Consider the following 27,834-nt stretch of genomic DNA (forward strand, 5'->3'; position numbering starts at 1 on the left):
ATCACGTTCAATTGAAAATATTTTGAATCCCTAGGAGTTTTGTACTTGAATGTGGGACACAGGAATACCCCAGCCCTCAGTCTGGCCCCTTTTGCTTCCCACCCCCAACTGTCCTAGACAGCGAGCAGCCTTGTGCATGCACCTAGGGGGCCCATCCCACATGCCCATGCTCTTTCCTCACCCCTCTGCCCATAGCTGCCCTTGACCACTTCTTGGCCACCCTGCGTAGGATCTAGAGCAGGGAGGGACGATTTAGCTGGGTACATTCCCTTTACCCCATGGGGAGCAGGCCCTCTAAAACAAGGGGCCCAGGGGACTTCCCTGGCGGTCGAGTGGTTAAGACTCTGCGTTTCCATGCAGGGGGTTTGATCCCTGGTTGGGGAACTAAGATCCTGCATGCAGTGCAATGTGGCCACAAAAAATAAAAAATAAAAATAAATGAATTTAAAAATTTTTTAAATAAATAAGTAAAGCAAAGGGCCCAGGACAAGGGCTCTTCTCATTGAGGTTTATGTCAGAATTGCAAAGTGTGACCAGGGCTGTGATGAGGGAAGCACTGGGGGCTGCAGGATACCAGCCTGGAGAGTAGAAATGATTTCCCCAAGAGGGTGGTTGGATGAAACATATAATCAGCTGAGAAAAGGGGTGCTGGCCCTTTAAGAATGGAATGTGGGGTAGAACAGGGTCCCTCAAGATTTGGGTAGGAAGCTCTCTAGACCTTTCCCATCACCACACTCTCCCAACAGTTATCACATCTAAGGGGTGTCCAGGGTCCTAGAGGCTGTTTGATCTAATTCTCTTATTCTCCCAAAGGGGAAACCGAAGCCTAGAAACCTAGGGGAAGTTGCCCAGAGTTGTCCAGAACCCAGACGTTCTGGTTCCCATGGGGCAGAGGCTCTGGTCTCCAGAATCCTCTAGCTGGATCAGCCCTTCCTCCTAACCCCAGAACCAGGTTCCAAGAAGGGAGGGCAGTTAGCCTGTAAAAGTATCCCTTGTGAGGTGTACAACAGTACTCAAAGGTGGGTGACCCTTGGTGGGCAACTGGACTAGAAACGTCTAGGGTGGCAAGGGGAGGTGCCATTGTGTGAGGGGGTCAGGGACTCCCAACGCCCGTCTACCCGCTAGACCACACATGTGAGAGTGTGTTTGCCAGGAGGCAGCTGAGTGCAGCAACGAGGCCACTGGCTGGTAAATAATTGATCAGGACAGCTGATAGTACCTCCCCAGAACTGCCCGCCAGCCCCCGGCCCCCCTCGCCCCGGCCCATGCGTCTCCCGCCTCCTGGCCCAAACCAGCTGGACCAGCTCTCCCAGTGCCCGCCTGCAGCCCCCCCCAACTCCCGACAGCCAAGTCACAGCCTCCAGGGCACCTTTCGGCAAGCGGGTGGTGGGTCCTGGACTCAGAGACCAGAACGTGGGCTTCTGGGCAGAGATGGCCCTGCAAAGCCAGGTGTGGTCTCCGGCCACACCCATGTAAGTGTCTGGGGTCAGGGGGGCCAGTGGGCAGGGCCTGGGAGGGGCTCATGGAAGACACTGGCCTTTCCACGGAGCAGGGGAGGTGAGAGCTCCAGCTAGCCTCTCTAAGGGGGCCAGGGAGAGTGAAGGGCGGCCGGCAGCCAACCCCCCAGGCTCTTCAATGCCCCCCTCCCCAGAAAGTCGGGTGGGAGGTGTGAACCCTCACCCCCTTCTTTTTTGGGGATTTTCCACTGGTAGGCCGAAGCCCAAAGTCCAGCCTGGGGGGTGGGGCTATTACTTGGGTGAGGGGCAGGGAATGTCAAGGTCTCTCACTCCTATGTTTTGCCTCTAGAATCATCCCTCAGTGTCCAGGGTGGGAGGAAATGCTTGAGATCCAACAGGAAAAAGTTAACAGCTCCCAAACTGGGAAAGAGAATGGCAAAATGGATCACATGCTTAATGAAATGACCACCAACTGTTCCTGGTGGGGCAAAAGCCACCACCGTGAATGTTCTTCTTGTAGAGTTAGAGATAAGCAACATCTAACGAAATGTGCAGATTATTATAATATTCGAGGTGTGAGGGCTTTTTAAAGTAAGAGGGTGGAGGGGCTCCAGAGGTTTGTAGAGTTCTGGAAAAGGGGCTCCCCCCAGGGACCCCAATTTGGTTCTTCACTCTTTTGGGTTCCCCGTTGCATTATTCACCAACTACAAACCTGGTTGCCTAGCAACGGGAATCTGATCCTCCCCCCAGCAAGGAAGAGGCCGGGAGATTACATCTTGGGGGTGGGAGAGCAGAGGGGGGACTTTAGCCTTCCCCCCAGTGGCAAACTTATTAACAGGGGGTCTGAGCTTCCTTTGGGATACCTTGTAAAGCATGACTTCAGCATCCTGCCCCAACTGGAATCGGAGACACCCCAGACTGATCTCTTGTCTCCTGGCCGTCAAGAGGAGGATGCCTAGACTTCCCTCTTCCCCACAGTGTTCCCAGTATTTGGGATCTGAGAGCCTTGAGTTCCAATCCTGACTCAGGGACATTAGACAAGTCTTTTTGCCACTTCTTGGAGCCTCAGTATTCTCATCTGTCAAATAGGGACAGTACTACTATTGATACTTACCTTCTAAGATGGTAGAGAGGGTTAAATAAGTTACTGTGAGTAAAGCATTTAACAGTGCCTGGCACGTGGTGTGCACTGGCTAATGGTTGGCTGATTTTCTTCTTAGTTGGAATGTCAACTCAGCAAAAAGTTGACTACAGTGTCCCAAGATCAGGGCAGGGAGGGGGAGGGGGAGGTGGCTGTGGGAGCCTAGCGAAAGCCCCATAGAGCATTTAAGAGCGCTATAGATAGTAAGTGTTAAATGTGAACTCACTATTATACCTTCATGGTGAGGCCAGAGAAGATCTGGGAGGCCCCACCAGAGTTTGGGCAATGAGGCTAGTTAGTGCTCAACTTAATAAATGTTTGAAGGCTTGCTCTGTACCCACCCTGGGCTAAGTGTCAGGGCCAACAGGCAGACATATATATCCTTCTAGATATTGGCCTGTGAAGCACCTGCACATAGTCAGTGCTCAATGCATGTCTCTGATGAGAGGCTGATGTAATGATGACTGTCCCTGAAGTGCCCTGCAGTACCAGTCAGCCTCCAGCTTCCAGGGGGAGCCCAAATGGACTAGGGGTGGCCCTGGAGACTGGGAATTGGGGATCCTGGGGTGCTTTGAGGAGGGCAACAATGGGGGTAATCTCAGGTTAAACCTTAAATGGTGAGTCCCCCTCCCCCTCCTCCCAGTTCAGAGTCCAGTACTAGGCAGTGTGACCTGGTGACCCTTGCCCCCAGGAATAGTGGCTTGCAGGTGGAGGAGGCAACTCCGGAGTTACCATGGCAGTGGCATGTGTCCATGGTGGGATGGACACTTTTCTCCCCAGACTCCCTCACCCCCCAGCACTTAAGGGATGCTGAGTAGAAGCCAAGGTCCAAAAAGGACCTTGTTCGGGTTTGGTGGGATTCGAGAGTTTCTGGGAATGGTTATTAAAATTAATCAAAAACATTATTAGTCATGGGAATTATTTTAAAAAATTTTTTTTCTTTTTTTTTTTTTTCTTTTTGGCTGCGCTACATGGCATGTGGGATCTTAGTTCCCCATCCAGGGATTGAACCTGGGCCCTCGGCAGTGAGAGCATGGAATCCTAACCACCGGACCGCCAGGGAATTCCCTAAAATTATTATTAATAATAAACTATGCTACTGTTTTTGGAGCACTATGTCCTCAGTTTTTTCCTGCATGGATACTTCCTTGCAAGGCCATCTCTCTCTGCAAGGTGAAGGTCAAGCTATCCCGGTCCATTTTACAGATGGGGAAACTGAGGCTCAGAGAGGTGTTGTCAAGCCTAGGAAGGGATTTATATCTCAGTCTGTCATGGTCTCTGCTCTCTCTCCCTCACAGAACCCCTGCCCTCTGCCCTGACCCCTCCCAGGCGCAAAGGGGAAATAGAGGAAAGTGCTGGGTTTTGGTTGGTTTCCAAGCTGCTCAGGGATCTTGGCTCAGAGAGGGGTATTTGAGAGGTGAGACTGCTGAGGTGTGGGCCCCTGGGAGACCCCTTTGGCAGCCCCCTCCCTCTCCCTGCAGGCCCATGGCAGAGAGCTCCCTCTACCGGCAGCGGCTAGAAGTCATCGCGGTAAGTGAAGCCCTACCAGTGCGGTCAGCCTGGAGCCCTGGGCAACCCTAGCCTTGCCCAAAGCCCTTTCCTCTCCTCCCTCCTATCACAGGGAGCAGGCCTAGGGCTCTGAAGGTGCGGGGAGCACCCTCAGCTCCAGCCTTTCTCGGGGCGCCCCACCTAAATCCTCAGGCCCCTCCGCTCCCCAGTTCCTCTGATCACTGACACCCCTAGAATGGAGAGCTGCGAACTCCGCACTCTCGAAATCTATAGCATCCGATGCTCCATTCTTGACCCCCAGTCTCCAAGATACCCCATGTCTGAACCCCATCTCTCAGACCCCCATATCTGAACCTCATCTCTCTGAACTCCCATATTTAAATCTCCATCTCTGTGGACCACATCTCTCTGAACCCCCCATCTCACTAACCCCCATCTCTCTGGACCCCTTCTCTACATCCTAGTCTCGCTGGATCCCCATGACTGCACCTCCATTTCCGACCCCTCCTCACTAGCCCCCTCCCTTTGATCCTCATATCTGGACCCCCATCTCTCTGAATCCCGTCCCTCTTTAACCCCATATCTCAGACACCCCCTACCCCCGGATTCCCATTCCAAGGCCCTCCCATCCACAGACCCCAGTTCCGCGCGGGCGAGGCCTCTGCAGCATCCCGGGCGCGGCCGGCCCCGCCCCCGCTGGCCCCGCCCCCACCCGCTGCTGAGTCAGGGCCTCCGCAGCCCCCTCCCGGCCCGGGGCCCAGACTTGTGTTCCGCCCCCGGCGCGGTTTGCAGTCCCGGGAGTCCCAGGAGCCCCGGGAGCCCCCGGGAGCCCGGCGGAGGAGGGAGGGAGGGAGGAAGCGGGGAAGGCGGCCCCGCCCGACCCCACCCGGCCCGCGGGCAGCTCCGGGTCCTCTGTGCGCAGGAGAAGCGGCGGCTGCAGGAGGAGATCAGCGCCGCGCGCCGGGAGCTGGAGGAGGAGAAACTCCGTGTGGAGCGGCTCAAGGTTGGGGGCGGGCAGGGGCGCCTGCTTAGCCCGGGCAATGAAGTGGGGGTGTCTGTAAGAGTCAGTTCTGGGAACCAAAGGAGGCTCTGTCTAAACATGGGGGGCGGCATTGGTTCCAGCTTTGGGGGCGGGCGTCCTCCCCAGCTTGGGAGAGTGGGTGGTTGTGATGGGGACATTTGTCCCACCTTTGGGAAGAGCATGGGGACAATGGAGGTGTTTGTTCCGCTTTGGGGTAGGGAGGGGCTAGTAGGGACATTGAGTTCACCTTTGGGGGTGTTTGTCCCATTCTGGAAAGGTTGGGGAGATTGATGGGTGTTTTTTTTCCAGCGTGGGAAAGCTCTGGGTTGGTAACGGGGTGTCTGCCCCACCTGGCATTGTTGGGGCACGTATCCCAGCCTGAGGGAGAAATGTCTGTCCCATCTGGGTGGTTGTAGGGCAATAAGAAATCTGCCCAGGGTGGGACATCCAGATGGGGTGCTACATGAGGTGCGGTAGTCCATGTGCCCCTTCCCATGCCCAGAGGAAGTCTCTCCGGGAACGCTGGCTAATGGACGGGGCAGCTGAAGAGCCAGAGCAGCCCCAGGACCCCGCCTCACAGGACCCCCAGTCACCTGAGGACCAGGCTCAGGCCCGCATCCGGAACCTGGAAGGCAGCTTGTTCACGTGAGTAGGGCCCCTGCCTGACAGCTTTGCCCCAGCCTGACTAGGCCAGGCCCCTCAGCCCACTCCAACTGACACTTCAGGTGGGGTTGGTCCATAAGCCTGAGGTCCAGGCTCCCAGCAGCCCCTTCTCTTCCCCAGACTCCAGTCCCAGCTGCAGCTGTTACAAAGTGCGTCCACAGGTGCCCAGCACAAGCCCGCAGGCAGGCCCACCTGGCGCCGACAGGTGAGGAGCTAGGGGAGCAGGCGGTGGGAGGAGGGAGTGTGGCAAGCAGACCCCAAAGCAGGACCTCTCCAAGCACAGTTTAGATTCTGGGTCCTCTGCTCTGTGGTCTTGGGCAAGTCGCTTTCCTTGCCCAAGCCTCAGTTTCCCCATCTCTAAAATGAGCATAACGACAGCACACACCTGGAAGAGGTGTGAGAGAGGGTTGGTGAGATCATAGCTTAGTACCCGGAACAGGCACAAGGGACCATTTTGATATATGGTGGCCAATATGACCTGAATGAGGAAAGCAGTCAGCAAATGTGGGGAAGTGTTCATGGAATTCAGTCTCAAAGGTGGGAAAGGGTCATCGTGAGATGCTCTCATGATTTGGGGCATCTACATGGCTTTTGGAGTTTTGGGTTTTGTTTTGGTAATGCCTCTGTTAAGATACAACGCAGGCCATACAACATACAGGTTTTTGAAAACCAAGACAACTTCACATTAAAATCTGGCTCTCTGGGCTTCCCTGGTGGCACAGTGGTTGGGAGTCCGCCTGCCGATGCAGGGGACACGGGTTCGTGCCCTGGCCCGGGAAGATCCCACGTGCCACGGAGTGGCTGGGCCCGTGAGCCATGGCCACTGAGCCTGCGCGTCCGGAGCCTGTGCTCCGCGATGGGAGAGGCCACAACAGTGAGAGGCCCGCGTACCATAAAAAAAAAAAAAAAATCTGGCCCTCTGGGTTGTCCTTGAAGTCCAAAGATCCAGTAACATTTGCACCTGGCCGCAGTGATGTGTGGGTTTTCCACAGTCCCCACCTCTCCCTGATGCCTTACCTTGGCTCCCAGGTGCCTGTCTCAGGACAAAAGGGGAGAGGAGACCTTTAATTGGGATAGGAAGCTCTTGTTGGGTTTTTAGTCTAAGCCGGGAATTCCCTGCTAGAGATGTACAAGGCATGATTCCTGGCCCAAGAGAGTTCACCGTCCAGATGAGGAGATGGGGTGCAAAGAGTCTGTGAGGGGGGAGCCCAGGATATAGGGGAAGCTCATAAGAAGCACCTGAGTGAGGTTGGGGGCTCAGGGACGGCTTCCTGGAGGCAGTGACATCTATGCTGAATCTGGAAGGGAATCAGGAATACAGGCAGAGGAAACAGCCTGGGCAAAGGCCTAGAGGCTGGAAAGAGGAGGGTAGGATAGGAGATCTGTGGGGTTTGGCATAGGTGGCTTGCAGAGCTGTCCTCAGCTCCCCTCCCTTGGGCTCATCTTTCCCCTGATCCCTTCCTTCACTCCACTCTAGCCACCCTGACCCTCTGTTCTATTCCTTGAACTTGCCTAACTCACTATAGCCCCAGGGCCTTTGCATTTGCTGTCCCCTCTGCCTGGAATGCCCTTTCCCACCTCTTGACTCAAGGCTGGCTCTTCTCACCTTTCAGGCCTTTGTTCAATGTTACCTCCTCCAAGAAGCCCTTCTGCATCTTATACCTAAAGGAGACACCCCATCACCTTCCAGGCATTCCCCAGCCCCTTATCCTGCTTTTCTTTTCTTTTGTTTTTTTCTTATCATAGCCCTTCTCACTCCCTGAATTACAGATTTGTGTTTTATGTTTATTACCTGCTTCCTCCCACTGGAATGTAAGTTCCAATAGCAAAAGGCTTAAGTGTCCCTTAAGTAACCTCAGTAGCTGGCATAGTAGGTCCCCAGTACAGAGGGATTGGCTGCATGGCCACAATATTGATTGGGCACCTACTGTGTGCAACGCAGTGGAGCAGAGGGAGATGAGACAGGTAAGGAAGGCTGAGGTACAATAGAGGGTTTGGTCCTGAAGGTAATGGGGAGCCATCGATGGTGTTTGAGCAGGGGAGGGGTACTGGCATGCAGGAGGCTGGAAGTGGAGATGTGGGCTGGCCTGACCTTGTTTCTGCCATCCCTGCAGGGTCACCGTCCTCTATCCCAGTCCACCGTGGAGGCAGGTCCTGCAGGTGGGTGTTTTGAGGTCTGGGGGTCGCAAGAGGAAGGGCCTGAATCTCACTCTGTTGCCCCATCTCTCCTTTCCCCTTCTCCCCTGACGCCCCCAGGCCAGACTGATCTAAACAAGAGAGACTCCATACCAGCCGGACCAGTGGGCACATACCCAGAGCCCCCCTCTAAGTCCAGAGATGAGCCTGTCGGGGTTCCACCAGCCCCAAGGAGGATCCCTGGGGCAGCAGGGGCCTCCTCAGAAGCCAATGGCCCCTGCCCTGGATCCAGCCCCCCTCCAGAGCAGGTGCCGAGTCAGGAAGTGGCAGCATCTGACGGGGAAGTGAATGAGGCCAAAGCGGGAGGCACGGTGAAGGTGGTCTGGGAGGGGCTAAGGGCCACAGAGGACTGTACCATGGGGGCCACAGGCCCAGAGCTGGAGGCTAAGGTGGAGGAGATGGTCATGGAGGCCATCGGGGACAGACAGGAAGCCGGACGCCGAGAGCTCCCTTCGTGGGTCAGGGAGGACAGGGGTATCGTGGAGGTGGTCTGGGAAGGGGTGGGAGGCACAGAGGGCAGCGACTCAGAGGCCACGGGGGAGGCGGGCAGAGGCCTGGAGGCTGCACAGACCAGCTCACTGAGGCTCCAGGAGGGACCGGGGGGAGCAGCTTCTGGAGAAGGGGAAGATGCCCCCAGGGGCAGCCCTGATGGTGATGGGCAGGGGGGCTTTGGAGGAGAGGAGGGGTCCTTCATTTGGGTGGAGAGAGTGACCCTCAGTGAGCAGTGGGAAGAGCTGGTGGTGGAGGGGTTGGAAGGGCCAAAGGCACGGGGAAGGGAGGGAAAGGATGAGAGTCCACTGGGCGCAGGCAGCAGAGGCGGGGAGGAAACGTGGGAGGCAGAGAGGAGGTGGGCAGAGGAATCAGCGGGGAAGAGAGGAAGTGAGGGAAAGGCAGGCGCGGAGCCAGAAGGAGCAGAGATGTCACTGGTGGTGGAGAGGAAAGGAAGCGAGGAATCCTTGGAGCCGGAGAGGAGGGGAGTTGAGGAAAAGGTGGAGACAGAGATGGGAGGAGGTGACGAACCACTGTCGGCAGACAGAAAAGAAGTTGAAGGACCTCTGAGGGCAGAGAGGGAAAGAGGGGAGGAGCCGCTGGGAGTACAGCAGAAAGGAGGTGAGGAAAAGTTAGAGGCAATTGAAGAACCATTGGTGACAGAAAGGAAAGGAGATGAGGAATCACTCATGGTAGAGAGAATAGGAGGTGAGGAAGCATTGGAGGGAAAGGAAAAAGGAGATGAGGAACCACTGAAGGTAGAGAGAACGGGCAGTGAGCAGCCGTCGGAGGCAGAGACAAAAGGAGATGAGGAACCACTGAAGGTACAGAGAACGGGCGGTGAGCAGCCGTCGGAGGCAGAGACAAAAGGAGATGAGGAACCACTGAAGGTACAGAGAACGGGCGGTGAGCAGCCGTCGGAGGCAGAGACAAAAGGAGATGAGGAACCACAGAAGGCAGAGAGAAAGGCAGGTGAAGAGCCATTGCAGACAGAGAAGACTCAAGGGGTTGAGGAAGATCTGAGTCCAGAAGAGCAGAGAGAGTCAGGAGGAGGAAAGGAATGTCAGGCAGAGGAAGTGAGTGAGGAAGTGGCTCCCCTGGGGGCCAAGGAGGAGCCAAGGCCCGAGGAAGAAGGACAGCAGCCCCAGGAGAAGCAGGAAGGCTCCCCAGAAGCAGAAGCAGTGAAGCCCCAAACCTCTGATGAGGGCCAGGACCCCTCTGGGGATGCCACCCCCCTCCTGGCAGACCCCCCAGCTCAGGAGCAGCCTGCTGAGTGCCAGCCACTGCTTCAGGTGGAGGAGCCCAGGGCCAACCCCAGTGCCCACACTGTGCCCACCTACGCGCCTGCCCGGCAGCCGGAGCCATCTGCCCCTCCTGAGGGCGAAGAGGCGAGCGGCCCTAAGCAGAAGACGTGCCAGTGTTGTGTGGTTATGTGAGCCCACGCCCTCTACCCCACTCCCAGCTCCTCTCACAGCTACCTCGGCCTCTTGGCATCAGCAGATGGTCCCAGGCGCAGACAGGGCACCACGGAACTAGTGGTGGCACCTGGGAGCCAGCTGGTCCACATGTCCATCTCCACCTGGGCTTCTGGACCCCTTGCACACTGCCTGTGACCCTGGCCCCCTTCTGTGACAAAGCCTTTATACTTGAAAATAAAATGTTGAGCATTTGGACAGTGTGAGTGTGTGTGTTGTTGGCACAGAGCCACCTCACCGTCTCCTGGTGGGAAGTGGAGGGCTTCACTCTGCCAGAATCAAAGATTATGAATCAGTGAGAGTATAGATATGGCTGCTGTAACAAAAAGACCTCAAGCTACAGTAGCTATCAAAACAAAGAATTTATTTCTCTGGGCACTTCTGATCCATGCAATCACTCAGGAACTCTGGTTCCTTTCCATTTCTTGCTCCACCTTCACCTTGGGTATGGCCAAAGCTGAATCACAGGGCACATCAATGCTCCAGCTCATGGGAAAGGGAAGGGAATGCGGAAGAGCCCCCACGCAGACCCACTGTAGGCACATGTCACTTCTGCTTATGTTCCACTCGTAAGAACTCAGTCCGTGGCTGCACCTAGTTGCAAGGGAGGCTGGGAGTGCACCCAACTACAGTTCTGTTATAGCAGCAGGACAGATTTGGGGAGGCAGCTGCCACTCTGGATTTTATATATTTTTCTTTGCTCCCTCATCCATCCGTATATTCCCTGTAGGGCCAGGCCCTTTTCTGTAGGGGTCCTTCAATCTCAGCTCTTCCTTGGCTGGGTGTCCTCAAGCAAGTGACTCAGCTTCTTTTGAGCCTCAGTGTCTTCATCTGTCAAATGAGCACCCCTCTCCCCTCCTGGGGTTGGTTCAGTCCATAACCTGGAACCTGGGGTGTGGCCCAGAAAGCCCAGCTCCTCGGGTGTGGGCAGGAAGTGTTTCTCATACCCAGAGTCCAGTGGGGCGGAGGCCTGGGGGGCCTCCATAATCGGTACCTGCTCTATCTCCTCCACTTCCAGGATGGGCGAGTCCCCAGGGGGCTGGGCCTGGGGCACCTCCTGGGAAGAGAAGAGGCTGAGATTCCTCCCCTCATACCCCCCAATTCTCACCTACTCCCCACTGTCCGAGCTTTCCCTAATCCCCCCAGAGGGCCCTGACAAGCCAAGCTTTCTGCTCACCTTCATGTGGGGCAGGCTGAAATTACTGTTGGCAGGATCAGGAACCTTCTCCCAGACCCAGTGGGGTAGTACCTTGTGCCGCAGGTGGACGCACCTGGCAAGCAGGTAAGAGTCAGGGCAGGGAATCCAGGCGGCTAGACACGCATGCCCAGATCGTAGGGTCCAGGAACGTCACAGAGCCCTGAAGCATCATCCCCTTCCCACATCTCTCCCCAAGCTCAGCTAACGCCCAGCTGCCCTCCCAACCTGGGCAGAGACCCATGTGTCCGACAGCCTCACCTTCTGGAGGTAGCTAGGCTGACGCCACAGCCCGTCAGGAGCAAACCCCATATGAGAAGGACAACTGGCAGAACTTTCCATTTCAGGGTGTTATCTGGAGGGAGGGGGGAGGGGCAGAAGAACATTTGGACACCAGGCTGGTGGGGAGGGGTCAGGTAAGGCTCATGGGTGGAGCTGGGAATGGGTAAGGGAGGTGGATAAAGGGGCAGGGCCTATGAATGGGTAGGGGCTAAGGGTGGGGGAAATCTTGGGGTGGGAGTGGGGCTTGTGAAAAGGTCAAGGTCAGGGATGGGGTGAAAGGGTCAGAGACACACATTGCTTGATAATCCACAGCAGTATCCAGCAGCATCAAAATGCATCATCAACATCCCGAAGTCTAAATGTTGTCCACCCCCTGAAGTTCAGTAATGATTATATAACCCCCTCCAATGCCCCTCTCTCCCGGTCCCCTCCCATGGCAGTCCTGCCCCAGGCCCGTACCTGGTAGGTGAAAGCGGAGGCTTGGACCCGGTGGGCCCTGTCCTGCGATGGTGGACGCGGTCACCCACAGCTCACAGGTACCCCAGTGAAGGTCGGGCAGGGTGATGGTCTGGGTGCTGCCACTCACTGAAGGATACACCCAGAGCGGTTGGAGGTGCAGTCAAGTCCCATCTCAGGACCTTTGCACGTGCCATATCCACATGGCTCCCTCCTCATCTCCTTCAGCTCTTTGCTGCAAGGTCACCTTCCAGTGAGGCCTTCCCTGACCGCCCCCGCCCCGCGATTAAAATAGCACCTGCTTCACCACTCACCTTCCTTGCTTTATTCTCTATCCACCACTTATCACCATCTGACACACTGCTTAGACATTATTTACTTTGTCTATACCTTCATGTCCCCCATTAGAAAGTTAGCTCCACGAGGGCCATATTCCCAGCACCTGGATCAGTGCCTGCACATAAAAAGCACTCAAAAATGATATACAGGGGACTTACCTGGTGGCACAGTGGTTAAGAATCCGCCTGCCAACGCAGGGGACACGGGTTCGAGCCCTGGTCTGGGAAGATCCCACATGCCGTGGAGCAACTAAGCCCGTGAGCCACAACTACTGAGCCTGCATGCCTAGAGCCCATGCTCCGCAACAAGAGAAGCCACCACAATGAGAAGCCTGTGCACCGCAACAAAGAGTAGCTCCCACTCGCCGCAACTAGAGAAAGCCCGCGCAGCAACAAAGACCCAACGAAACCAAAAAAAAAATAAAATAAAATTGATATATAGTTGACCTTTGAACAATGCAGAGGTTGGGGTGCTGACCCTCAACTCTTTTAAAAATCTAAGTACAGTATAATTTATAGTCCACCCTCCTTATCTGTGGTTCCTCTGTACGCCCAGTTCCACATCTGCAGATTCAACCAAACGCAGACAGTACTGTACTATTTACTATTGAAAAAAGTCATGTATAACTGGACCTGCGCAGTTCAAACCTGTTGTTCAAGGATCAACTGTATATTTGAATAAATAAAAGGATGCCTGAGTATCATATCCCTCACCTGCACAGAATCCAGTGAAGGGAAATTCACCCCAGACGAGGGGAATACATTTGCACCTCCCGGATATGTTTTTGTTTACTTTTTAACTGAATTGCCCTTTTTAGTTTTTAAGCCAAGAGAGGAAGCAGCTTTTTGGTTTGTTATAGGATTATAGGAGACATGAATACAGATCAAGATATACTGCCATAGAAAGATGTCCAAGTTAAATCATCAGGTGAGAAAAAGAAAGTTGCAAAACATCACGTTCATAAGCTTCAGGGGCCTATAACATAGTCCTCTTTTAATTATAGGTACATGTACACATAAATATATATGATTTTTAACCTAATGATATCTATATACTTGTGCAAGGTGCAATCATGGCAAAGTATCTATGTTAAAAAAAAAAAAGTAGGCTTTATTGGTTAGAGACAAATGCTGAAGTACCAAATTATTTAGGGGTGAAATGACGCCAAAGGCTCTAGAAAAAAAAAAGTGTGGGGATAAATTGAAACAAGATTGATAAAATGCAGAAAACCACTGAAACTGGATGGTGGGTACACAAGGATTTGTTATACTATTTTTCCGACTTTTGTTTGTGCTTGAAATTTTCTATAATAAAAAAGTTTAAAATTTTCAAAAAACACAACTCCTATCTCTATGTTAACGTACACATGGCAAAATATGGAAGCTGCATTGTCAGTATCAGTGAAATGATGAGAATGACGATATACTTGAGTATACTTCTTTAATGTGTCGGTTTTTAAAAAAAGAACAGATAACTTTGGTAATTAGAAAAAAAGGGTATTTTGAATTTTATTTTTTTTGCTTTTTCTTTTTATTGTATCTATATGAGATGATGGATGTTAACTAAACTTATGGGAATCATTTCACAATATTCGTAAGCCAAACCGTTACACTGTATACCTTAAACTTACACCGTGATGCTGTCAATTACATCTCAATAAAACTGGAGTGGAAAGGGTCAAAAAGATATTTTAAAACGGAATTTGTGGGGCTTCCCTGGTGGCGCAGTGGTTGAGTCCGCCTGCCGATGCAGCGGACGTGGGTTCGTGCCCCGGTCCGGGAAGATCCCACATGCCGTGGAGCAGCTGGGCCCGTGAGCCATGGCCGCTGAGCCTGCGCGTCCGGAGCCTGTGCTCCGCAACAGGAGAGGCCGCACAGTGAGAGGCCCGCGTACCGCAAAAAAAAAAAAAAAAAAAGGAATTTGTGCTCAGAGTAAAAATTTAGCCTACACCCAAACGTATGAAAAAGAAATAAAAGTCATCTTTAGGGACTTCCCTGGTAGTCCAGTGGCTAAGACCCAATGCAGGGGACCTGGGTTCAATCCCTGGTCAGGGAACTAGACCCCACATGCCACAATTAAGACCCGATGGAGCCAAATAAATAAATAAATAAAATTTAAAAATCATATGTAATCCTACAGTCCCTATTGACACTGTGGGGGAATTTCTTTTCATATTTGTGCCTCTGCTTCACTCAGTGCTGGGTTTTTTTACAAAAATGGAACCATCCCACAAAGTTTTACAATCCTTTTATCTTTTTCACTTAATAAAATATGACAGGCATCTTTCAATGTCAATAAATATGGATCAGAGTCTTCATTTTTAATGGCCAAATGACAGTCTATTACATTGATAGCCACCTGGGTTATTATCCACTAGGGAACCCATGATAGCGTGTGTTCTCCCACGGGCTGAGAGGGAGCCAAAGGGGCCCATGTGGAGGTAAGGGAAGGGGTAGGCTGATGGGTGGGTCTTGTGGGGGCTGGGAGCAGGGGCAGGCGGCAGTGGAGCTCACCATTCATGCAGACAGAAGGCCTGGTCCCACTCTGTGCACACAGGGTGTAGTGGGTGAGACGGCCCCGAAGTTGGTGCCTTGGGACCTCTCCCCACGCTACAGCAGGGGTCCCTGGGGGGTTATCCTGGAGTCGCCAAAGCACTGGCCCTGCCAGGGGTACTGATGAGAGAAAGTCAACCGGTCAAGTTCTGCCAGGGTTCCAGGACCCTCCATCCTCCAGCCCCACCACTTACCTAGTTCCTCTCTGAACGTCCAGACTGAGGGGGCAGGGGCCAAGCCCCAAGGAGAGACTGCTGTCACCGTGATTTGGTAGGGGACCCCTCCTTCGAAATCCCCTGAGTTGGGGAGGAGCAAAGAGCAGTTAGAGTTGGCTCCCCTCCCCGACTCATTTCTTATTCTGTAGGCATCTTCATTTGTGTCCCCAGAAGGACACCTTGATATAAGAATTTGAATGAATGTAATTTATCTGGGAGGCAACCCCAGAAAACACCAATAGGGCAGTGGGGAAGTGAAGCAGGGAAGGAAAGTCACCCAGTAAATATGTGTTAGAGAACAAGTTCCCAACATGGCCAACCAAGGCTCAGTCCTGCTGGCGCACTCTGTGTGGCAGCAGAGAGCACAATCCTGAGCACCATCCCACCTGAGGAGGGTGGGAGCTGGGGTATTTATCCATCAGCCATTAACAGTCATTGGTAGAGGGCTGCATCTGAGGGGCCTTGATTCCCCGGCACTTCCAGCTGTCCAGGCAGGCAAAATGTTTCAGATAAGAAAAAGCCCTCAGGCCAGGAATGCAGGTGCCAGAAGCTGGGAGATAGTCAAATGCTGGACTATGAGTGGGGCCCTGACACCACCCATCACAGTAAGGCTCCTGAAATCCCTTCTCAAAACCTAATGCTGCCATATGGGCTTCCCCAACTGGGAATTTTCCAGAATCGGGGCTCCTCTTCTTTTGTCCATATATACTTATGGGTCTTGGGACTCTGTCCTAAATCTCTCGCTCAACACCTTCTCATGCTCTCCCAAGTTCTTTACACCAAGGACAGACTCCCCAGTGTTAAATCTCCGCCTAGAACTTATTGCTAGACCTGAGACTTGAGTATCTGATAGTCCCATGGACAATTCCACTTGGATGAGCACATGAGGTGCAACATATCCAAATGGGTCCCCAACATTCTGCTCTAAGACTCCCCAACAAGAATCTGCCTGCTTCTCTCCTTTCCTTGGTCCCCACCTGGTCCAGTCCCCACCATGTCCCACCTGGACATACACAGTCCCTTCTCCTGGGTCTCTTACCTCCAATCCTTGCCCTCCCAGTCTGTTCCTCCCACAGCAGCCAGGGGGCGCCTGTAAGCACCTGAGTGAGGACACATCCTTCATCTGCTCAGAACCCTCTGTGGCTCCCACCTGACTCAGAGCAAAAGCCAAAGTTCTCCCCAGGACCCACAAGCCTTTGCACACTCTGCCCCATCACCTCCCTGCCCTCACCTCCTCCCACTTTTCCCCTTGCTCATTCCACTCCAGCCACGCTGGCCTCCTCACTGCTGCTCTAACACATCAGGCACAATCCTGCCTCAGGGCCTTTGCACTGTTTGTTCCCTCTTGGTTTTCCCTTAGACATCCTCATGGCTCTCTGTCTCACCTCCTTCAGGTCTTAGTTCAAATGCCACTTTCCCAGAGAGGCCTTTTCTAACTTTTGTTTTCTGAAATAGCTATCCTCCCTCCTCTCCCTTACCCTGCTTTACTTTGCCCCAATTACATTACAGATGTACTTGTTTTTTGTTTCATTGGGTGCCTGCCCTACAAGATGAGGATGGAGATGTTGGTGAGGATGAGGGTGGGGATGCTGCTGAGAGGAGAGTAGGGTGATGGTTCAGGGTTTAGCTTCAGGAGCCTATGTGGTTCAAATCCTGGTTCTACCACATACTTGCTGTATGGCCTCAGGTGAGTTGCTTAACCTCTCTGGGCCTTTTTCTTTATCTGTATGCTAATAGCAGAAACCTACTTTATAAGGAAGTTTGAATGATTTAATGCTTATGGTAAATGCCAATACACATCAGCTGCCATCACTGTGTACCAGTGTCTAGAACATGGCCTGACACACAGTAGGTAGTCAATGAATATTTCTTGCATGAATTAATGATACTTTAACACTCTCTTCTGCAAATCCAGCCATCAGTCTGCTCTCCAACAGCTGAAATGGGAACCCAGGTGTCCTGGGGCCTCACCTGGCAACACAGCACTGAGGTTTCCAGGAGGAAGCCAGACCCAGTTGAGATCCTCCAGGGGGTCACCATCTCGAGCCCAGTCCACCACATGCTCCTGCAGCCCCCCAGACCCCTGTTGCCAAGTCACCAGCAGATCCGAGCTTGCAGGGATGATGCTGACCACCACACCATGAGGGGCAAAGCCTGGATCTAGAGGATGAGGAGGAGAAGTCCACTCGGGAAGTCCCCTCTTGCACCTCCAGGGCATTGCTCAGAGGAAGCTCACAGCCTCTTACCCAAGCAGGCCAAAGAGAGGTTGGTAGGAGGCTCCCAGCTTGTGGCGTTGATGGCGGACACCCCAGCCCACTCCGCCTGAGTGGGGATGGAGAAGCTGCAGCATGAGGTCTCCTCCTGGATCACCTCCTGATCTTTAACCTGGAACCAGACTCTGTAGCTCACCTGCACGCAGTGCCCCGAAGCCTGAGGGATGAGGGGAAGAAGTGGTTAATATCTCCCATTTATCAGGCACATACTGTGCTTCTCAGTGAGGTCTCCTGACAAACCAGTCTGTGAAACATTTTTGTTTCACTCTAAGATGAAGATACCGAGTCTCAAGAGTGGCTCAGTGGCAGAGGCAGAATCAGAATACAGCTCCTGAGCCAGAACTAGGGTGAGGTGAGGGAGGCACTCACCTTGGCAGCAAAACAAGAGAAGATACCAAAAATCCAATCAAGATAAATTATATTTTAATGCAACATTTAAAAAAATTTTGGGGGGGGCTTCCCTGGTGGCGCAGTGGTTGAGAGTCCGCCTGCTGATGCAGGGGACATGGGTTCGTGCCCCCGTCTGGGAAGATCCCACATGCCGCAGAGTGGCTGGGCCCGTGAGCCATGGCCACTGAGCCTGTGCGTCTGGAGCCTGTGCTCTGCAACGGGGAGAGGCCACAACAGTGAGAGGCCCGCGTACCACAAAAAAAAAAAAAAAAATTTATTTTTTAGTATAGTTGTAGTTGAAGTATAGTTGAATTACAATGTTGTGTTAATTACTGCTGTACAGCAAAGTGACTCACTTATACATATGTATACATTCTTTTTCATATTCTTTTCCATTATGATTTATCCAGGGTACTGAATATAGTTCCCTGTGCTATACAGTAGGACCCTGTTGTACGCAATATTTTAATCAATCAAAATTAATGCAGGGATTTCCCTGGCGGTCCAGTGGCTAAGTCTCTGTGCTTCCAATGCAGGGGGCGTAGGTTCGATCCCTGGTCGGGGAACTAAGATCCCACATGCGGCTCGGCACGGTCAAAAAAAATTTTTTTTTGATTAAAAAAAATTAATGCAAAAAGAAAAACCATGACAAACAAATTATCAAGGTTTTAGGGGGCTTCCCTGGTGGCACAGTGGTTAAGAATCGCCTGCCAATGCAGGGAACGTGGGTTCGAGCCCTGGTCCGGGAAGGTCCCACACGCCACAGAGCAACTAAGCCTGTGCGCCACAACTACTGAGCCTGCACTCTAGAGCCTGCGAGCCACAACTACTGAGCCTGTGTGCCACAACTACTGAAGCCCGCGTGACTAGAGCCCATGCTCCGAAACAAGAGGAGCCACCGCAATGAGAAGCCCACACACCGCAACGAAGAGTAGCACCTGCTCGCCGCAACTAGAGAAAGCCTGCGTGCAGCAACGAAGACCCAATGCAGCCAAAAATAAAAATTAAATAAATAAATAAATTAAAAAAAAAAAAGATTTTAACTAAAGACAGGCAGGATCTGACCATGCACTTATATGACCCTGTCTTCCCTCACCTTACCTTAGTCTGTCGTGTGCAGTTCTTAGGGACTGCAAAATTCCCACTGTTGTATAGAGGAGTAATTATGCATAGCAAAGAGGATAGTACCCTCCAGAGTACTTTGGGGAAACTTGTGAGAATATCTGATTGCCTCAATGACTGGTATTTGATGGGCAAGAGCCAGAGACACTACCCTCTCCTAGAAACAAAAAAATTGTCCCACGTCCCTTGTGACTTTTGAAGGTCATCCCAACTGGAAACTTCTGTAGATGAAAAACCCTAATAATTTTAACTGATCCTAGAACCAAACACATTTTGATGTATAAATACAGAACCTTTTGGGACCTGTTTTTTTTTTTTTTTTTTTCCGGTATGCAGTCCTCTCACTGTTGTGGCCTCTCCCGTTGCGGAGCACAGGCTCTGGACGCGCAGGCTCAGCAGCCATGGCTCACGGGCCCAGCCGCTCCACGGCATGTGGGATCTTCCCAGACTGGGACACGAACCCGTGTCTCCTGCATCGGCAGGCGGACTCTCAACCTCTGCGCCACCAGGGAAGCCCCATGGGACCTGGTTTTAACAGTCACTGAATTTTGAAATATCCTGAACATATGGGGACTTTCTAAGCACTTTTTATTATCTATTTCCAGCACAATCTGTGTTCTGATCAGAGAATTTTTCAATGTACCCAGCATCACCTCATCCCTTTGAAGTCCTTGGAAACCAGTTCAATAGCCTAGCATGTGGATGATTTTGGTAAGTGTCCTGTTTGCATATGGAAAGAATGCATGTTCTGATGTTTCCTATGTGAGTCCATTAGGTTGTTTGTTATGCATATGTTCATATTCTCTGGATCTTGACTTGTTTTTCCATCTGCTTGTTATGAAATTACTTAGAGGGGCATGTGAAAATCTCCCACGACGGTTGTGGATTCATAGAGTCCTCCTTGTAGTTCTGTCAATTTTTACTTTATGTATTTTAAAGCCATGTTATGAGGTACATACAGATTTAGTATTCCTATCATACTGGCGAACTGAATATTTTGCCATTATGTAGTAGCCTTATTTCCCTTTTATTTTCTACTGAATATTATAATACACTGTACACTGTATGCTATAATACAATACACTGTATTATACACATTTTAAAATATATGTATATATGGGTTATATTAGCTATGTATTTCATTTCAGTATAGTAAAGGGGCATTACAAAGTATGTGTTATAAAATAGAGGCACGAGGGACTTCCCTGGCAGTCCAGTGGTTAAGACTCTGCACTTCCAATGCAGGGGGCACAGGTTTGATCCCTGGTTGGGGAACTAAGATCCCACAAGCCGTGCAGCATGGCCAAAAAAGAAAAAAAATGAATTAAAAAATAAATAAAACAGAGGCACTGAAACTGTGAATTAAGGTTTGAAAGCCAAAGAACCTCAGCTCTGCCACTTAGCTGTTGTTTGGTTTGGGGTAGCCTCTCTATGTCTCATTTTCTCATCTGTAAAGTTAGTTAATGTAAATAAGTGTTGTAGGCGAGGACCTGGCACATAGTAAGAGCTCTGTAAGTATTATGCATGGTTAAAGTTAGTGATATTAGATTGTGTGGCCCAAGAAAGTATAAGCCCTGTTGTTTTGTTTCTTGCCATATTTACTGTGAGCCAGGGCCTTGCAATGTCTGGAACACGGTAGGTGCTCAGCAGATTTGCATCAGTGAGGACTGTTTCACTCTTGTCTGTCATCTCACAATGCCCTTTAATACTAGCATCAAAGTCCTTAGCATATTCTGCTATATTTTGTGGAGCTGAGCCTAGTCTTGCTTCTAAATCTTTGCACCTGGTGTCCCCCCTGACTGGAACACTTGTACCCATCTTCATGTCTCAGCTCAGATCTCCTAGGTTCAGCCAACATTGGTGGAGTCTTTCTCTGCACCCAGCACTGTGCCAGGACCTCTCTGAGCATCCCCTCCTTGAAGCCCTAAAGCAACCTCAAGAGGGCAGCATAGTAACCTTTGTCTTGTTTACATCATTTTTGGGGGGGGGGGGGTTTGGTTTGGTTTGGTTTGTTTTCTTGGTTTGGTTTTTTTTTTTTCCCCACTCCTCAGCTTGCAGGATCTTCGTTCCCAACCAGGCACTGAACCCAGGCCCTCGGCAGTGAAAGCCCAGAGTCCTAACCACAGGACCACCAGGGAATTCCCTACATCATTGTTTTTTGGTTTTTTAATATTTATTTATTTGGCTGTGTTGGGTCTTAGTTGCGGCATGCAGGATCTTCGTTGTGGCATGAGGAATCTTTTAGCTGCAGCATGTGGGATCTTTAGCTGCAGCATGTGGGATCTAGTTCCCTGACCAGGGATCAAACTCAGGCCCCCTGCATTGGGAGTGCAGAGCCTTAGCCACTGGACCACCAGGGAAGTCCTCCACATCACTGTTATTTGGGGTTTCCTGACATGTGCAGAGACATGGTCCTCACAACTCACCTTCCACAGAAGCAGGGGTTCCTGTCCGCCTGGTGCCCCACAGATGTTCCCTGATATCCACACATCTTTTGGAGCTGGCAAGGATGAAAAAAGGAGAGACCATGTGGCTAAGTTCTAGCCAATGAGATACGAGATGAAAGATACGTGCAACTTTGGGGTTGTGCTCTTAAAAGTGCAAGGGCAGGCTCCCCGACTCCTGGGGTCCCACTGCGCTGGAGTTGTCTTCAATTTTTTTTTGCTGTGTGAGCTTGGGAAAGGTGCTTACCCTCTCTGAGGTTCAGCTTTCCCAACTATAAAATATGACAGATGAGAATGGCATGATTGGCCAGACTTCCAGGAGAGGGGCTGAGGGTGTAGGGGTAAGCCCAGAGATCCTCACAAGAGGGTGGTGTCTGGAAGGACAGAATGGGGCTCCACTCGCTCCACAGATCCTCTTCTTCCTCCACTTGACAGCGGCCAGATACCTCATAGCCAGTGGCTAGCTCCAGGTCCTGGATATCAACAGGGGTCAGGGGTATGGACTTCACTTCAGGTTCCAGCTGGGGGAGAGACAGGGGAGAGTGATGAGGCTGAAGATTGAATTGAAAGTACCTGGCCTTATATGTCAATAGGATGACCAATACTGTCCTGCTTTGCCTGGGATCAAGTGGGTTCCTAGGACACAGGGCTTTTGGTTTTAAAATTGGGACAATCCCTGGAAAAAAGAGACAAGTTGATTATCTTCTGTGCCAGGTATAGCAGTAGGTGGCAAATTCTATTATTAATATTATTCTCATTTTACAGATGAGGAAAACTGAGGCCAAGAGAGGGGAAGTGACATACCCAAGGTCACATAGCTGGTGAGTTCTGGAGCTGAGATTCATACCCAGGCAGTTAGATTGCAAAGTCTGCATCTTAGCATTGCTCTGAATTGCATGAATATTCACAGTGACAACAACTCTGCTCTATATTGTAGTGTTTTGCATGAAAAGCTATGACTGAGACAGTGGGTTATCCCCAATATCCATTCTCCCCTTCTTCCTTTGGAAATAGAACCCTTGAGTATCTGTCAGGAACATGTGTATCAAGAATAAAGACTACATTTCCCAGTCTCCCTTGCAATCAGGTGAGACCATGTGACTAAGTTCTGGCCAGTGAGATATGAAATGAAAGATACTTGCAACTTTGGTGCTGTGCTCTTAAAGTGCATGGGCAGGCTCCCCAACTCCTGGGGTCCCATTGCACTGGAGTTGTCTTCCATTTTTTTGCTGTGTGAACTTGGGAAAGTTGTTTAACCTCTCTGAGGTTCAGCTTCCCCAACTATAAAATAGAGATCTTAAAAGCATCTACTATATAGGGAGGTTGGGGGTACTCATCAAGATAATCCATGCAGATTGCTTAGCTTGGGCCCTGATGCGTGGCAGGTGCTCAGAAATGTGAGCTGCTTTTATTACTTTTGAGTGTTTACTGAAAACCAGGCTCTGTTCCTCATCTGTAAAATGGGTAGGCATAAAATACATCTACTCAAAGAGTTCTTGTAAGGATTCAACAGATAGCTTAGAACAGTGTATGGCACACAGTAGATGCTAAGGTCTGCTGTTAACCTCTTATCTTAAGGTTAATGTAATAAGCTATTTGAGGATTTTTATTCATTCACAAAAATGTTAGAGGAAGTTTACTGAGTTTCTCAAAAATTCCAAGTAGAAGGAATTCCCTGGAGGTCCAGTGGTTAGGACTCCTTGCTTTCACTACCGAGGGCCCGGGTTCAATTTCTGGTCGAGGAACTAAGATCCCATAAACACACCCTCGCGGCATGGCCAAAAAAAAAAAAAAAAAAAAAATTCCAAGTGGAATTTGGATTGGGACTGCATGGAATTTATAGCTTATCTTGGGGTAACATTTTTAGCTGAACAAGATGCATGTACAGGCCTTCTGTGAGGAATGTGGACAGACTCCAGGGCCAGCTGAGGAATGAGCTCTGAGCTAGGTGTCTGATTTGGGAATGATGTCCCAGGCCCCGTCCAGAGTAGGGTGGGGGAAAAGGGTCCCTGACACTCACCAGCATCCAGGCCATCTCCTGGCATCTTCGGTAGTAGAACTGGCAGACCAAGACCTTATGGGGTGGCCACATAGGAGGGGCCCATTGGACAGTGGCCTCTAGGGGGTCATCCTCTGAGAAGTCCACATCAGGGTACAGTTGGGGGGCATCCGGCTTCACTGAGGAAGGGGAGATGAATTGAGCCAGGGCCTCCAAGACCACCCACCCCACACATAGCAAACCCCCACTCCCGCCTGTTACTTCGGGTTTCGAGGTTCACGAAGACTGGGGGCCAGAGAGGTTGGCCTGCCTTGGCCACCCAGACAAGGAGTTCGTCAGACATGGTGAGCTGTTCCCGTGGAATGGTCACCCAGCTCTGCCCAGTGGGCACTGCCACAGTCCAGGTTTTGTTGGAATGGCTGTGAGGAGAGATGCGAGAATCAGGGCAGCATACAGTGGGCTGGGCCCAGAGCTGTAATAACATATTTTCTGCCTGGGTTCAAATCCCAGTTCTGCTTCAGAGCTGTGTGACCCTGAGCAAGCAACTTAACTTCTCTGTGCCTCAGTTTCCTCATCTACAAAACGAGGGTGATAAAACTGCCTCCTGAGGGACTTCCCTGGTGGTCCAGTGGTTCAGACTCGGTGCTCCCAATGACCACTGTTCGATCCCTGGTTAGGGAACTAGATCCCGCATGCCCCAACGAAGATCAGTGTGCCACAACTAAGACCCGGCACAGCCAAATAAATAAATAAATAAATAAATGTCTTTTTTTTTAAAGTGCCTGTTGAAAGGGCTGAATAGGGGAGGGGAACAATGAGATGAGAAATGGACTGCATTTAGAACAGCAAATGTCAGGGGCACAATACATGTTATATGAGCATTGGTTATTTTGTTTACTGAGCACCTATTACATATACGCACATTTACTTCTATGCAACTGCTCAGTCAGCAAATATATATTTCTGTTGCAGAAGCTGGGAACAGGACTATGACCAAAGCAGGCAAGGATCCACTATCCGGAGCTGGTGTTCCAGTGGGGGAGGCAAATGAGAAACTCATATACATATAACTGATGGTGGTATAAGTGATATAAAGAACAATAAAGCAGGGTGAGGAGCATTCAGTGTGATGATAGGATGAAGAATGACAGCGCTATTTTAGGAAAGGTGGTCAGGAAAGCTCTCTGATGAGACATTTGAATAAAGGCCTGAAGGATGTGGTGTGGAACCACGCAATACCTGGGGAAGAGCATTTTAGGAAGAGGGAGCAGCTGGTGCAAAGGTCCTGAGGCCAAACTGTGCCTGGTGTTTTACGAAGAACAGTGGGGAGGAGGCTTGTCCTCTGGAGTAGAGTGAGTGAGAAAGTGGGAGGAGGTGAGGGCAGGGAGGTGACAAGCAAATTATACAAGGCCCGATGGGCTGCAGGAAGGATTTCGGCTTTTACCCTGAGTGAGATGGGAGCCCTGGAGGGCTGTGAGCTGGGGAGGGACATGCCCTGATTCAGAAGTTCATAGGTGCGGGACTTCCCTGGTGGTCCAGTGGTTAAGAATCTGCCTGCCGATGCAGGGGACAGGGGTTCGAGCCCTGGTCCGGTAAGATTCCACATGCCCCGCAAAGCAAGTAAGCCCGCGAGCCACAAATACTGAGCCTGCGTGCCGCAACTACTGAATACTGCGCGCCTAGAGCCTGTGCTCTGCAACAAGAGAAGCCACCGCGATGAGAAGCCCACGCACCGCAAAGAAGAGTAGCCCTCAATCGCCACAACTAGAGAAAGTCCGCGCACAGCAATGAAGACCCAACGCAGCCAAAAATAAAATAAATTAAAAAATAAATTAAAAAAAAAAAGACTCCGTGCTCCCAATGCAGGGGGCCCGGGTTCGATCCCTGGTCAGTGAACTAGATCCCGCATGCCGCAATGAAGATCCCACATGCTGCCAGTAAAACCCAGAACAGCCAAATAAATAAATAAATAAATATTAAAAAAATAAATAAAACAGAAGTTCACAGGTGTCCTCTGGATGCTGTGGTGGAGAACAGACTATGGGGCTAAGGGTGGAAACCGAGTCCAGGGAGGTGACTGCACGGTCCAGGCCAGCGATGATAGGGACTGGACTATGGTGGGTGCTGAGGAAGTGAGGAGTGCCAGATTCTGGATAATGTAGAAGGTAGAGCTGGTAAGGCCTGCTGATGGATCAGATGTGGGTGACAGAGAGAGAGAGAGAGGAGTTGAGGACATCCCAAAGGGTTGGATTTAAAAGGTTCAAATCAAGGTCTTCAGAAAAAACCAACAAAAACACATGTGTTATGTTATGCTGCTGGTAGGAATATAAAACGGCATAGCTGTTGTGGAAAACAGTTAGGTGGTTCCTCAAAAAGTTAAACACAGAACTGCCATGTGACCCAGCAATTTTACTCCTAGGCATATACCCCGAAGAACTGAAAACAAGGACTCAAAAACTTGTACACATTATGTTCAAAGCAGTGCTAGTCACGATCGCCCAATTGCAATTGCCCAATGGTGGAAACAACCCAAATGTCCATCAACAGATGAGTGGATGAACATAGTATATCCATACAGTGGAATATTGTTCAGCCACAAAAAGGAACGAAGTTCTGATTCGTTACGATATAAATGAACCTGAAAAACATGCTAAGTGAAAGAAGCCAGATACAAAGGACCACATGCCATATGATCCCATTTATGTGAAATGTCCAGAAAAGGCAAATTCAGAGACAGAAAGTAGATTAGTAGTTGCCAGGGAATAGGGAGTGACTGCTGTTGGGGATGGAACTTCATTTTGGGGTGATGGACATGTTTTGGAACTAGATAGAGGCACTGGTTGCACAACATTGTGAAATGTACTAAATGCCACTGAACTGTTCACTTGCAAATGGTTTATTTCATGTTATGTGAATTTCACCTCGTTAAAAAAAAGGGGGAAGACCTTCTCTTACTCCTTCATTCTCTACCAATTAAAACCCGAGGCACCCCCCTTCTGGACATGGATGGTGGTGATGGTTGCACAACAATGTGACTGTACTTAATTCCACTGAACTGTACACTTAAAAAAGGCTGAGAAAAAAAGGTGGTAAATTTTATGTGTATTTTACCATCGTTAAAAAAAAAAAAGAGACCAGCCTCCCATCCCAGTTCCCATCTTCAAATGTTCCTCTCCTTCTCCTCTCACTTAGCCAAATTTGAAATGAATTTGTGTTTCCACGTGTGATTCACTGTGAAGCAACATCAGTCACCCCCTCAGAATGTGGGCTCCACAAGGCTTTCTGTGTCTCTTTCACTGCTCCATCCCCGGAACCAGACCAAATGATCTTTTCATATGCTCAGAGAGGTTACGCTATTTGCCTAAGGTCACACAGCAATAAAAACAGCTTCTAATCATTAAGCATTTTCTTTCCCAAGTGCCTAACTCATTGAATTCTCAGAACCAGCCTTGAGAGGCAGGTTCCATTATTATCACTACTTGATAGAGGAAGAAACAGAGGCTCAGAGAGGGAAAGTGACTGGTCTAGGGTAACACAGCAAGGAAATGAGGGAACTTGGAATTGAAGGGCTTGAGAGTGGGGCAGGACTGGGGGGTGCGGGTGGGCAGGACTAATGGGTCCTCTCAGCCTGAGAAGTCTAAACCTGAGTGGTCACTCTTCCAAAGCCTCTGTTTCCCCAAATCACTCCATTGTACTTACTACTTCTGGCTCTGGAGGTACAGCGTGGGAGGGGCTCCCAAGTCCCCAAGAGGCTCCCATGAGCAGTTCAAGTCGCCCAAGGGTCCAAATCCATAGCACTGCAATGGCCCAGGGCTGCCTGGAGAGAGAGGAGGGAGGGTCCGAGGGAAGGGGGTCAATTCCCCCAGCCGCCCTCACACCCCAGAACTTGAACTCCCCCCACCCCTTATGGAAGTGAGCAGCAGGAAGGGGGCGCTGGGCACCGCTCCCCAGGCTTCGGGCGTAACTCCTCCCCTCCCTCTACCAGCCACATCCTGTTACCATCCGAAGAGCCCTTTCCCCTACCACCCCCCAACCCCGGACCCTGGCTCCCACCTCGCTGCCGCCCATTCCCCAACTCCTCTCATCGCCCGGCCCCTGCCCCGGGGGGTAGCAGAGTGGCATCCGGATCTTTGTCATTCATTCCACAAACTTGCGGTTCACCCTGGAGGATGTGCGCTTTCGCGGAGCGCGGCGGCAGAGCGCCGACACGAGTTCGCTCCGTAACTCACCCTGGGGCCGAGTCCTGCAGAACAGCAGCATCAACAGAGGCAGCAGAACCAGCTTCGGCCGCGGCCGCGGCGGGAATGGGGCGGCCCGGGTTCCCCGCATGGCGTCCCCGCGCCCCCAGTCCGGCCCGGCCCGGCCCTGCCCGGCCCAGCGCTGCAGCGCCGCCCGCTTAGCTCTCGGGGTCCAGCGCCCGAGCAGCAACGGGAAGAGGAGCCACCCCTCCTAGCCGCCTCCGCACCTTGCGCTTCGGCTCCCCGCCCCTTCGCTGCCTCGGAAAGTCCCTCGCCCGGGCTGAGGAGGGGTAGTGGGGGATGGGCGGCGCTGAGGAGTGGCCGAGCTCCGCAGACACCTGCCCCTCCCCCCCGCCCCCCAAACAGGCTGCCGAGTCC

The 27,834-nt window shown here is 51.3% G+C and overlaps 2 protein-coding genes across 2 annotated transcripts; one reads left to right on the forward strand and one right to left on the reverse strand.

The window, feature by feature from the left end:
- The first annotated feature begins 1,369 nt into the window (after nt 1-1,369).
- On the forward strand, nt 1,370-10,134 carry PALM3 (paralemmin 3). The gene is made up of 7 exons (XM_082621723.1): nt 1,370-1,472; nt 4,080-4,128; nt 5,030-5,110; nt 5,631-5,773; nt 5,912-5,996; nt 7,906-7,951; nt 8,048-10,134. The coding sequence occupies exons 1-7, from the start codon at nt 1,432-1,434 to the stop codon at nt 9,910-9,912; spliced, it is 2,310 nt and encodes a 769-aa protein (XP_082477849.1). The 5' UTR covers nt 1,370-1,431; the 3' UTR covers nt 9,913-10,134.
- A 176-nt stretch (nt 10,135-10,310) lies between these two features.
- Nucleotides 10,311-27,699, reverse strand: IL27RA (interleukin 27 receptor subunit alpha). The gene is given in 15 exon segments (XM_082623437.1): nt 10,311-10,847; nt 10,850-11,008; nt 11,129-11,222; nt 11,408-11,501; nt 11,888-12,013; nt 14,737-14,895; nt 14,970-15,071; nt 16,962-17,150; nt 17,237-17,420; nt 21,202-21,275; nt 21,581-21,740; nt 23,240-23,397; nt 23,480-23,637; nt 26,918-27,035; nt 27,448-27,699. Coding segments are annotated over 15 exon segments (1,902 nt in total). The 5' UTR covers nt 27,548-27,699; the 3' UTR covers nt 10,311-10,820.
- Between the last annotated feature and the right edge of the window lie 135 nt (nt 27,700-27,834).

This window comes from Mesoplodon mirus (genome assembly GCF_964341445.2).
Source record: "Mesoplodon mirus genome assembly, chromosome: 5".
NCBI classification, from domain to species: Eukaryota; Metazoa; Chordata; class Mammalia; order Artiodactyla; family Ziphiidae; genus Mesoplodon; species Mesoplodon mirus.